The 12,071-nt window shown below is 42.2% G+C and overlaps 1 protein-coding gene across 3 annotated transcripts in view; it reads left to right on the top strand.

Annotated features, from left to right (window-relative positions):
• mtrr (5-methyltetrahydrofolate-homocysteine methyltransferase reductase) overlaps positions 1 to 12,071 on the top strand; it is a 34,830-nt gene that overhangs the window by 6,180 nt on the left and 16,579 nt on the right. For all 3 annotated transcript variants that reach the window (XM_080793459.1, XM_080793460.1, XM_080793458.1), the window contains exons 9-11: positions 1,466 to 1,646; positions 8,507 to 8,549; positions 10,801 to 10,975. In XM_080793459.1, coding sequence (XP_080649585.1) covers positions 1,466 to 1,646; positions 8,507 to 8,549; positions 10,801 to 10,975 — 399 coding nt within the window. The remainder of the gene's footprint in view (positions 1 to 1,465; positions 1,647 to 8,506; positions 8,550 to 10,800; positions 10,976 to 12,071) is intronic.

Raw genomic sequence — 12,071 nt, 5'->3', positions numbered from 1 at the left:
CCTGACTTCCTTTCCTGGATCATATGAATAACATTTCTATTTCTGTTTCCGGCTTCATAATCACAAATTGCACAGTGCAGATATGACAAATAACTTAAATACAAAGAAATTACACATTACTGACACAATTTTAATAATTCTATACTTTCCAACTAATTATTAAATGACAGAAAAAGCTGATCTACAAGCTTACAAGTGATGTGTTGATTAGGTGATTATGCAATAATTGTGACAGGCCTAACCAAAGAACCACAGAGGAATTCTGTCCCCCCAATGCAGGACATACTCTTAACAACATTACAGGTGCAATCCATGTATGCTTCACTACAATGTACAGTAAATGAATGTCTAATCACCCAGAACATCCTATTCATCACAGCCATACACGCTCAGAATATATTATCTCGACTGATCAGAATGCATTTGGGACAGAATAAAGAATGCAAATTAATGTAAATTCATTGCAAATTTGTTGATATTTACAATTCTCTCATCTTGGGATTACAAGTAATTGAGTCCAAACAAATGGCCTTCTAATGACTTCACTTAGTATAATGCTGTGTAAAGAGAGTTATCTGCACCATATCTATGGCATCGCTTCTAAAATACTGGGCCACTGGCCTGTTTCTGTTGGCTCCCCATTTTACAAAAGTTCCAGTACATTTTAATGAGCTCAGGTGAGACTGGATTCTCTAAATTTGGCTCCCAGAAAGTGACATGTTTAGCTTCATATTCTGCTATGGCAAAGGAGATTCAGTTTTACATTAGGAGGTCATAAATGGTTTTATTCTTGAGCGTGTGTGTCCATAAAAGAGGGCCATTAGGAACTTAAGCTGAAGGCATTCTAAATTGCTGTTGATTGAAATTAATTGGCTCCTTTGGCTTGACAACATCACAACATTGTTGAACATGCTGTAAATGTGATGACTGCCGATGGCTTTTCTGGCAGTCTCATTTGCAAGTGTGGCGTGGCGTCGGCATGCCACAAGACATTGACATTGTATTACGAGTTCTCACAGGTTTATGTTGCTCTTAATCCAGAGCGATTTACATTAAGCAAGAACAAAAAAGCATGGCAATACATCACATACATGAAAAGTAGTTTTCATGAAACATGCGTAAGCTAAGAACATAACAGTGGAATCTCTATATAATTAAACTATACATATATACTATAAAGTGCTATGACTACATACAATGTAATTCTAGTGCTGTCTACCCACTTGCTATAGTCTGTATAAAATGCTATCCAAGTCTACAAAAAGGGCTATCTAAGGGGCTAGGGTAAGTGCTACAGGCCATGATGGAGTCTGAAAAGGTGGATTTGCATAAAAAAACAACTGGTAGATTGTGCTCCTAAATGAGAACTGAAGTGGATGTGTTCCTCTGGGGAAAAATAAAATCCTGACACCACTGACTAAATGAGATGCAAACCACCACACTACTTTTCTTTCTATCCCTTCAGGGGTTTGTCAGAGCTTTGGTGGAATATACAGGGGACAGCATGCAGAAGAGAAGATTGCAGGAGTTATGCAGTAAACAAGGCTCTGCAGACTACAATCTGTTTGTGAGAGACACACGCCTCAGTGTGTTGGACCTGCTCTCTGCTTTCCCTTCCATCTCGCCTCCTCTCAGCCTCCTCATAGGTCAGAATGACAAACGTTTATATATTGTCTGTCTGCAGTATTTTTGGTGAATGGGAAAACAGTGCATGTTCCTCAAAGTATGGGCCTTCATACTTAAATGCCAATATGCCCAGGGGAGAATTTGAGCCCAATGACATATGACGGGTGTCACATTTCTTTCACAACGTTTCTTTCACGTTGTTTTTTTCTTTCTTTCTTATTTCACAATGAGACAGTTTTTCTTTTTATATCTTTTGCTTGGCATTTATGCTCTTCTCCATCATATGGGAAAAACTATATAACACCCTGGGCTTTTCAGTTTTTTAAGATGTTAGGAAATGGTACATTACTTTTCTGGAATTTCTGTAGACATTTATTGAGTTACAATACAATGCCTTTATGACCAGATGCAGACTTTACAGCGTTTTGAATCAGATGTGATTAATTGTAGATGGAGACTGCGAAGGCCTTTGCTGTAAACTACACCTGGGAAAAACTATCGGTGGAATAATATACTCTATATATATATTCTTTACTTTTGAAAGGATCCAACACCAAGTGCTCCTTAACCTATAACAAATGTAGTCAAGAGAGGTCTGTCCGTCTAGCATATTTGCATTCACTAGGGGTCAGTATAACCCCAGCAAAGTATGGATCTTGTTTATTGTCCCACTGTTCATAACCCATAATTACATTAAATGGCTAGCTAGAGATCCCAGAGCTTCTCCAAATAATGTACATTGATTCACTGGTGCAATTATTAACCCCATTAGACACAAATGAGATTTTGAGATAGTTTCTGTGAAAATAATGACCTGACCATTTCAAAAGATAACCGTTTCCCCCCTCATTCCCTGCTAATGACATTGATCAGTTGTTTCTCTGCCTTTCCCTCTGCATTTCACACCATCACCTTTGTGATCTTCTAAACCGGAGCTTAGTGAAAGAATGTTTTCAGTGAGTTCATTAGAGAGTTGGCTGGTCATTCAATATACATCTAATATCCTTTGACTGAAAACTACCAGACAGTGAAATGAGTTGGCTACAACTTTACATACAACTTGAATTGTCCTCTAAAACAGCTGTGTCACATATAGTTGGCCTACCCAATGTGGGTTATTTTTGGCCTGTATTGCCAACCGCAGCACCTTTCTCTGTGGTGAACCGATGCAGAAATTGGCAATCAGGAGTGGACCTTCGTGCCCCCGTGAAAAATGTGCTGCTGGAGGCACTTCGGGGCAACAGCTGTTGCCCAGGAATGTGGCGGTCCATTCATCGGTCAGCGGGTGAGCTTCACAAGGACATAATGCAGGGTCAACCAGGACTCAGGAGCATAGGTTAATGGTCTGCCCTTACTCTCTGTACACTGTTGAAGCAAATGAACACATTACTTTACCATTGGTGCTTCATTAGCTTGACCGAAAGTGGAAGGGTTGTGCTGATTGATGTTTTTGCCATTGTACTCTTAACTATAAATAATGAGGAAAGAGGCACATACATCCAGACGTCCGTGGCCCTGTGCCTGCAGGGTATAAAATGGGTATATAAATTGGTTCCTGGATTTAATGTCCGTGTAATGTGGAACAGGTGGAAACTAAGCCCTCTGGATTGAACGGTTGCACAATGAAAAACACAGAGCTGAATCATATCTAGTCTGGGCATCTTTTATTTAAGCTGTAGGCTTAACTGAGATTGTATGAGAAATATCTGTAGGACTAATGTAGTGTGACTGGTAGAGCGTTAAATTGTCAGTATCCAAGGAGTCTTGGATAGATAAAAAGTGAGAAAATCTCACAGAATCAATATTTTTAATAGATATATTCCGATACCATGTTCCCCCCTCCCAATACTCTCTTGTCTTTACAGAGAAGAGTTCCCATGCCCAAATAATGAATGACATCGGCAATTTGACGGTAGAATAAAAACTGCATTGAGCACAGAATCGGATGTGCCTCCACACACACACACATACAAATGAATGGTACATCTGCATACAGACTACTAGACTAGAGGGACTTTAATGGTACCTCTGCATACAGACTACAAGTAAGACGCGCAAACGCGGGAAGCGAACGCAGCTCGTACATATTTGTGGTTTTTTAAGATTTTTTTTAAGTTAAGATTTTTTTAGTTAAGGTGTGTGTTATTTATTTTTAAGTAAAATGTTTTTTAAGTTACGTTTTTTATAAGTTAAGTTTTTTTTAAGTTAAGTTAAGTTAAGGTGTGTGTGTGTGTGTGTGTGTGTGTGTGTGTTTTTGTGTGTGATACAGCTGCGCCCTCTGGTGGCGGGCAGGTGGTGTAACAGCGGGACAGACAGACATGATCTGCTAGGTCTCATAGTTAGTGCTCACTGCGTTCGCAACTAGACTAGAGGGACTTTAATGGTACCTCTGCGTACAGACTACTAGACTAGAGGGACTTTAATGGTACCTCTGCGTACAGACTACTAGACTAGAGGGACTTTAATGGTACCTCTGCATACAGACTACTAGACTAGAGGGACTTTAATGGTACCTCTGCGTACAGACTACTAGACTAGAGGGACTTTAATGGTACCTCTGCATACAGACTACTAGACTAGAGGGACTTTAATGGTACCTCTGCGTACAGACTACTAGACTAGAGGGACTTTAATGGTACCTCTGCGTACAGACTACTAGACTAGAGGGACTTTAATGGTACCTCTGCATACAGACTACTAGACTAGAGGGACTTTAATGGTACCTCTGCATACAGACTACTAGACTAGAGGGACTTTAATGGTACCTCTGCATACAGACTACTAGACTAGAGGGACTTTAATGGTACCTCTGCGTACAGACTACTAGACTAGAGGGACTTTAATGGTACCTCTGCGTACAGACTACTAGACTAGAGGGACTTTAATGGTGCCTCTGCATACAGACTACTAGACTAGAGGGACTTTAATGGTACCTCTGCATACAGACTACTAGACTAGAGGGACTTTAATGGTACCTCTGCGTACAGACTACTAGACTAGAGGGACTTTAATGGTGCCTCTGCATACAGACTACTAGACTAGAGGGACTTTAATGGTACCTCTGCATACAGACTACTAGACTAGAGGGACTTTAATGGTACCTCTGCATACAGACTACTAGACTAGAGGGACTTTAATGGTACCTCTGCGTACAGACTACTAGACTAGAGGGACTTTTGTGCAGCATCGACATAGAAACCCATCGATCATAGCGGTTAGATCAGAGATGGTTCTTGGCCATCTCGTATGAGTCACTTGCAGAACTTTGAACTCGAAAGGGTTAAAAGTGATATTATATCCCATGTGTCAGCGGCAACGGTATCCTCTGTGCCAGCAGTGGGAGAGAGATGATGGATTAATTCACCTTCGTTTTCCGACATTGCTGTCACATAGCGCATTGAGGAGACAGTCACAGTGATACGTGGTGAAGGCAGAGGGTGTGTTCCTGCGTGTGCGTGCGCGCGCATGTGTGTGTGTGTGTGTGTGTGTGTGTACACACTGTATTTTGTTTTGAATTGTGCCTAGAAGCATTTGTCCTTCAGGTGGTCCTGAAGAATGAAGATATTTTCTCCAAAGTTAAATCAATTTTGCTGCAGTGTGGAGTGGTTGGTTCGGATTGATTTTGGGATAACATGCCCACTAGGAGACATACTTGTGCAGTGTGTTTCAGTGTACCGTATCTCTGCAGCCCACCAAATGCACAGCTCACAATCAATATTTTTTGATTACGACAGAAGTTCTCTGTAAAAATTCAGTGTTGGGCTTTATTTTATGACCAATATAAAACATTGAGATACCATAGTGAACATTATAATCCGTAAAGCATCCGGTATAGTAGTGACAGGTTCACTTCCCATTTTGTAATCAGAAGTCTCATCTGAATGACAGACGGTATCAGACAACTGAAGAGACATAATATGTTAGTAGTACATTCATTGCTGATCAAGGAAGTTTGTAGGAAACATGAACTTATCGACTAGGGCAGGGGTTCCCAAACTTTTTTGGACCAGGTACCCCTTTTGGGGTAGATATTTTTCCAGGTACCCTCTCATCCTCGCAACACGGATAACAATATATTTACAACCACAAGCAGTGTTTCCTGCAGGAAAAAGCTTTGGCATGGTGCTGGGCACAGGCCGCAATTTTGATTAATTAATTAATTAATTAGATTCATTAATTAATAAGTATTATTGCTCTTGTATTGCTATTGGAGACACTGGGGGGACACTGGGCAGGCACTGAGGAGGCACTGGGGAGGCACTGGGGAGGCACTCAGGGGCACACTGGGGAGGCACTGGGAAGGCACTCGGGAGGCACACTGGGGAGGCATTGGGAAGGCACTCGGGAGGCACACTGGGGAGGCATTGGGGAGGCACTCAGGGGGACACTGGGGAGGCACTCAGGGGGACACTGTCTAAATGTATACGTCTAAATGTAGACGTTTAAATGTAGACGTCTAAATGTAGACGTCTAAATGTAAGTTTGGGAACCACTTCTTTAAACACTTTAGCACTTTATGAACATGAACAAAATAGATGGGTCCCCCCTGGAACTCCCTCAGGTACCCCAGGGGGTCCCCGGACCCCACTTTGGGAACCACTGGTCTAAATGTATACAGACGTCTAAATGTAGACGTCTAAATGTAGACGTCTAAATGTAAGTTTGGGAACCACTGCTTTAAACACTTTAGCACTTTATGAACATGAACAAAATAGATGGGTCCCCCCTGGAACTCCCTCAGGTACCCCTGGGGGTCCCCGGACCCCACTTTGGGAACCACTGGTCTAAATGTATACAGACGTCTAAATGTAGACAACTAAATGTAGACGTCTAAATGTAAGTTTGGGAACCACTGCTTTAAACACTTTAGCACTTTATGAACATGAACAAAATAGATGGGTCCCCCCTGGAACTCCCTCAGGTACCCCTGGGGGTCCCCGGACCCCACTTTGGGAACCACTGGTCTAAATGTATACAGACGTCTAAATGTAGACGTCTAAATGTAGACGTCTAAATGTAAGTTTGGGAACCACTGCTTTAAACACTTTAGCACTTTATGAACATGAACAAAATAGATGGGTCCCCCCTGGAACTCCCTCAGGTACCCCTGGGGGTCCCCGGACCCCACTTTGGGAACCACTGGTCTAAATGTATACAGACGTCTAAATGTAGACGTCTAAATGTGTACGACTTCTCTTATGGGGGTCCCTGGCATATCTTTTCAAATGGGGGTCCACGGGCTAAGTAGTGTCAATTTGGGGGTCCTTGACATGAAAAAGTTTGGGAACCACTGCTTTAAACACTTTAGCACTTTATGAACATGAACAAAATAGATGGGTCCCCCCTGGAACTCCCTCAGGTACCCCTGGGGGTCCCCGGACCTCACTTTGGGAACCACTGGACTAGGGCATTTGGTAAATATTGTGATGCCACTTTAAGTCCTTGTTACCGGATAGATGCCAAGTATATCTCTAATTTAAGGTCCTAAGGTCTTTATCACTTTTTGGTTCTCCACTGCTAGGCTAACTAATAGTACCTTTACTAATCTGTCATACAGTGTATGTTTTATAATTTATTTTAATATTTAACTTAATTTCATAATGTAAGTCTATGGGGCTCTAATCTGAAACCTTAACTGGCAACACTCTCTCTCTGTTTGTTTGTAGGCAACAGCGCCACTTTAGCACCTGTTGTTACCCTAAACATAGTTAGGGTCAGACATAGGGATGGACATATGGACATAGGGAGGGTCCTTGAAGTGGCTGCACCACTCAAAAATATTTTCACCTGACAGTGAGGAGTTTCAACGGAAGCACATACATACGCATGCAGACAGAGATACATGCTATTCATCTCAATTCGCTCCCTCTATATTGAACAGGCCTCGACCAACCTGTAGTAACGAATCGCCCTCCTGCCAAGATGCATCATGTTTAGACCAGATCCACACTTTGTTCCCATGTGGATCCACACGATTACATTTTGGATTTTAGAAGTAGTAGTCGTACTACTACTGGGTATTTCTTTTAGCTAATACCTGAGCTTGTTGTGTAGTCTCTTCTGTCGGGAACTTGATGCACATTTAGAAGGAAGACCAAACCTGTTCATTTGTCACAAGGCTTTAACGCAAACTAAGGCTAAGTGGTATCATTTGTCATCAGCTTTTGTTTTGTAATCTTCAACGGCACACAAAGACATGGAATGCAGACTTCATACGTCAATGTGGGGAGCTGTCTCTCCCTGAGCTTTTTAGATGTCAGAGAAAGAGGGAACGTCGGGTGGAGAGAGCTGATTTCACCCAGCTGCTTACTTTACCAAAGGGCTTATCAGGAAAAAATTGTGTTTTTCCAATGGCTCAGCTGGTACACATGGTGCAGCATAGCTTTTGGGTTCATTTATCATTAGATTCAATGGATGAAAAATAAGAAAATACACTGTGAGCATGTTGGGTGGGGGGGGGGGAAACGATGTCTTGTTGCTAATGCCCACAACCTTTCTTTAGCTCCCTCAACTTTTATCGCTTTTTATTGAAGCCTCCACACGTACTGTATGCGGCACACACCACATAGCTTACCCAAAGGAGGGCACCTTCATGGCTGCTATTGAAATAAGGTCTGCATAAGCAATCTGTTTCCTACTGGCTCCACATCTGGACACTTGGGACTCCATAACCCTGAGTTTGTAATTTCATAAATATAGAAGTGTGTCCTAGAAATGAGTTTTTAACCCTGCCAGGGCAGGCGGGGGATAGATTGGTAGGTAGATGTCCCCGCAGCCGAGGGTGACATTCACTGCCTTTGGTTATTGGGGTTTGACGGCATGAAACAGTCAAAAGTGAGAGATAATGTTATGACTCATACATTGCTTGTTTGTTTTGCAGAGCACCTGCCAAAGTTGCAGTCTAGGCCTTATTCAGCAGCCAGGTAAGGTGACAAAGAGACTTATCTTTTGTTCTGCACGAAACCATGTAAACATGAATCATTGTCTGTGTTCACTGTAAACCATAGCTGCTTGTTTCTATTGCTATTGTGGTACACTTAGCTGGTCATTGATTCATGCTCCAGACTTCCCAAAACGAACTGGTCAGGTTACTACTTGGCCTCACTCCCCGAACCCACCTCACCCCTGCCCATTTTGACAGTCTGGAATTGGAATGGCTTAGGATTGACGACAGAGTACAGCATCTTGCAATGGGTCTGTTCCACAAGATTCGCTACACCACCAAGATACCCATGTACCTGTCTAAATACTTCCTTAATGTCAACGAAGTCCACACCCACAACACCAGAGGGAGTTCAACAAACCACGTGCAACCCAGATTCGGCACAAGAAGGGACTAAATTAATTTCGCTCCTATGCCACCAAAATGTGGAACGTCCTACTAACAGTCATTAGGACATGCGAATCCCTTGACTCCTTCAAAACCGCTCTCAAAGGGCACCTACGGACAGCTGCAATTCGAAACTGGCCCTCGTAAAATCTGAATCCCACCCCTTTTTCCTCTCACTGTATATGTTTTTCCCTTTTTACCTCTATGATGATTTCCAGTTTTTGGCTATAGTGTTTATTTGTTGTCTCTAAATGTTATGATGAATTGAACATGGTGGACCCTATTGTAAACAAGTGTAATGCTTTATGGTGTCGTCCACAGTTAACAGTTTTGTATTGAGTTGTGCTTGAAATGTACTGTAGTTCTCCAATTGATCTTCAATCAATCAATCAATGCTTGTTAAATGTGCCTATTCGATTTGCTTTAAACCTCACATGGAACAGCAACATCTAAAGAAACCAATGTCAGAACTGCCTACCTCCTCTCATTAGTTCTCCACTAATCTGTTCTGTTTGCAACTTTGCACGCAGCAACATGTGTGTGGGTTCACTGTTCATGCTTGTGTGTGCATGTGTGCACACTAAAAGAGAAAGGAATGAGAGATGGTGTCTGTAGTTTATTAGATGGCACTGAGACATTACAGAGGCTTGCATTATTGATGCTGTGGTCAATGGAGGTCTCCAGTGGCACACAGGAAATGGAGAGTGAGGGATGGGGAGAGCGTGCTTTCCTAAGCAAGGAGGTAGAGGATGGAGGAAGCACGGACGCAGTTTTGTCTGTTAGACAAAAGAGACAAGTCAGTCGTTTTGAATTGGCGCTGTAGTTGGCAAAGCGCGAATTGGCATTAACGCACAAATTAGGTTTAATTTACATTTCATGTAGATCATGATTTAGCGCTCTCATTTTCATTCTACTTCTCCCATGCTCATTTCCATACTGTAATTAGAGTTGCATTTAATGAGTGCATAACCTCATTCCTTTGATTATCCTTTGTTGGAATGCACCTCCTCTAAAGTTGTATTCTTGGTGAGACCAGTGTAGCAGATGAGAACAGAACATATCTTCCTCTACTGCGCCTTGGGATTTTATGACATATACAACTATCATCATTTTTCCTGACATTTCCCAATACAGAAACGGGTGAAAAGTTGTATTTTTATGGTGGGTATTTGCGGGTCCTTTGCATGGAAAGGTTTTGGAACCCCTGTATATACTTGAGCGCTTAAAGTGCTGCATTTAATAATAATAATAATAATACCGGCAAGTTAAATGTCTAGCTGTTAAAGGTTTACATGTTGCCAGTCTGTACCAACCAGCCAAGTCTGGATATCCAGTATCCATTATTTGCTCTGTCGATTAAGATTCTGAATATGACCATGGGTCTGCAACCTTTTTGAAACAAAGTGCCATGTTTTTATTTTCTATAATCTACATAGTCAGTGTGCCGTGTCATTTTAATGACACCACAATTCCAAAACATATTTTGATTGTCCATGAATATAACCTTTTCCCTTTTTAAATATTCTATCACATTGTTATAATGATCAAGAGCATAACCCTCCTGCCTCCCCAGTCAGAGTTCAGAGTAGAATGTAGAATTATGTGCAGGATGTATCTTTCAAATAGAAACAAAACATCCTCTCTCTCACACTTATGCCAGTGTGCCAGTGATCACCCTCCTTTGTGCTAATGTTGGCACCAGTGCCAAAGCTTGCCTACCCCTGCTGTAGACGAGTAGGGAATGGATTCTCACATTTTGTCCATAGAAAACTTATGTAAACGTTATTTGGGTTGATTATTTCTCCGCTTCAATAATGTCTGTCTGTCTACTCCTGTGTCCTCAGCTCCAATCTAAGGCACCCAGAAAAGCTGCAATTTGTCTTCAATGTGGTGGAGTACCCTGTCTGCCCTGGGAGACCTGCTGGGAGGCAGGGCCTGTGCACTGGTTGGCTGTCTGACCTGGTCAGTTCCATGCTGGTGCAATCTGCCAATGCTCCCTGCTGGCCATCTCCCCCAACGGTAAGGAGCCTATCGGACAGGGATGCACCCATGTGAAATGTCTGGCCATATCAACATCTCTGTTCTGGTCGATAACCAATGTCGATATTATCTGTATAAAAAGATAAACATGACTGATGCGTCATGCATCAGATCATAAAAGTGTGTGTGGGCTCTGCCTCACTGAACCCCCCACGGGCCCAATCTTAATGGTCTCGGATGATATACTTTTAATTTTGTTCCAATATTACATTACTGTACAGGGAATTTGGCTTGGGGAATGAATTGCTCACAATTATAATGTAATTAAAATTGGTTAAAGAGCGGGTATAATAAAAAATACAAAAATCATGGGAGCAAGGGGCCACACTCAAGTTGAGAGGTGATGTTGTGGATCAGAATGACATACTATATTCCTACTGACCTCAGATTAGATGCTGCTAGAACCGTCTTCCCAATGTCTCTAATGCTATTACAAATATATATTTTTGCTGACTTTGTACTGCTGCTAGCCACTTGAAACCCAGCATCCATATTCTGGGAGAACATTAGCCAAAAGTTGCAAATATACAAGCTGGTAATGCGACACATTGGCGAGCTCCTACAGTAGATCGTCTATTTCTGGCAAAGATATTTTGTATAGAAAGAAACAAATGCAGACCAAGTACAGAGCCAATCCAGCTCAAGTCCGTTTCACTAAGTATAGAGAGTTTAAGTGGTTGATGGGGGAAAAAATACCAGTGGAGTTGGAATGTTCTTATTGACATTTCCGCTTTATTTCTGATGGCAACAGTGGCTGAGAAAGGAAAAGCAGGAGAGCTAGAAGGGATGACATGCTGCAAAGAGCCTCGGTCGATTAAAACCCGGCAAGCAGCAGGCGGACTACAGCCTCCTTTATGTGGTGGTGAGCCACCGGGGTGCTCTTTTCAAAACAACAAGAGATTTTTGAGTTTAGGAGTGGATAGGGAGGGGTCTGAGTCACAGGAAAATCAGTTGTACAAGTACTGCCTCAGCTAAGCGGAGTCTGAGGGCCTGGGGAGTTCAAGACATCTGGCATTCAGGCAAGGTTTCCCTGCTCACCAGGAAGAGAAACCAAAGTACGTTTTATTGAATACTC

This window comes from Protomyctophum bolini (genome assembly GCF_963924005.1).
Source record: "Protomyctophum bolini genome assembly, chromosome: 21".
NCBI lineage: Eukaryota > Metazoa > Chordata > Actinopteri > Myctophiformes > Myctophidae > Protomyctophum > Protomyctophum bolini.
The sequence above is the reverse complement of the archived record's forward strand: the minus strand, read 5'-3'. Positions and strand labels throughout refer to the sequence as shown.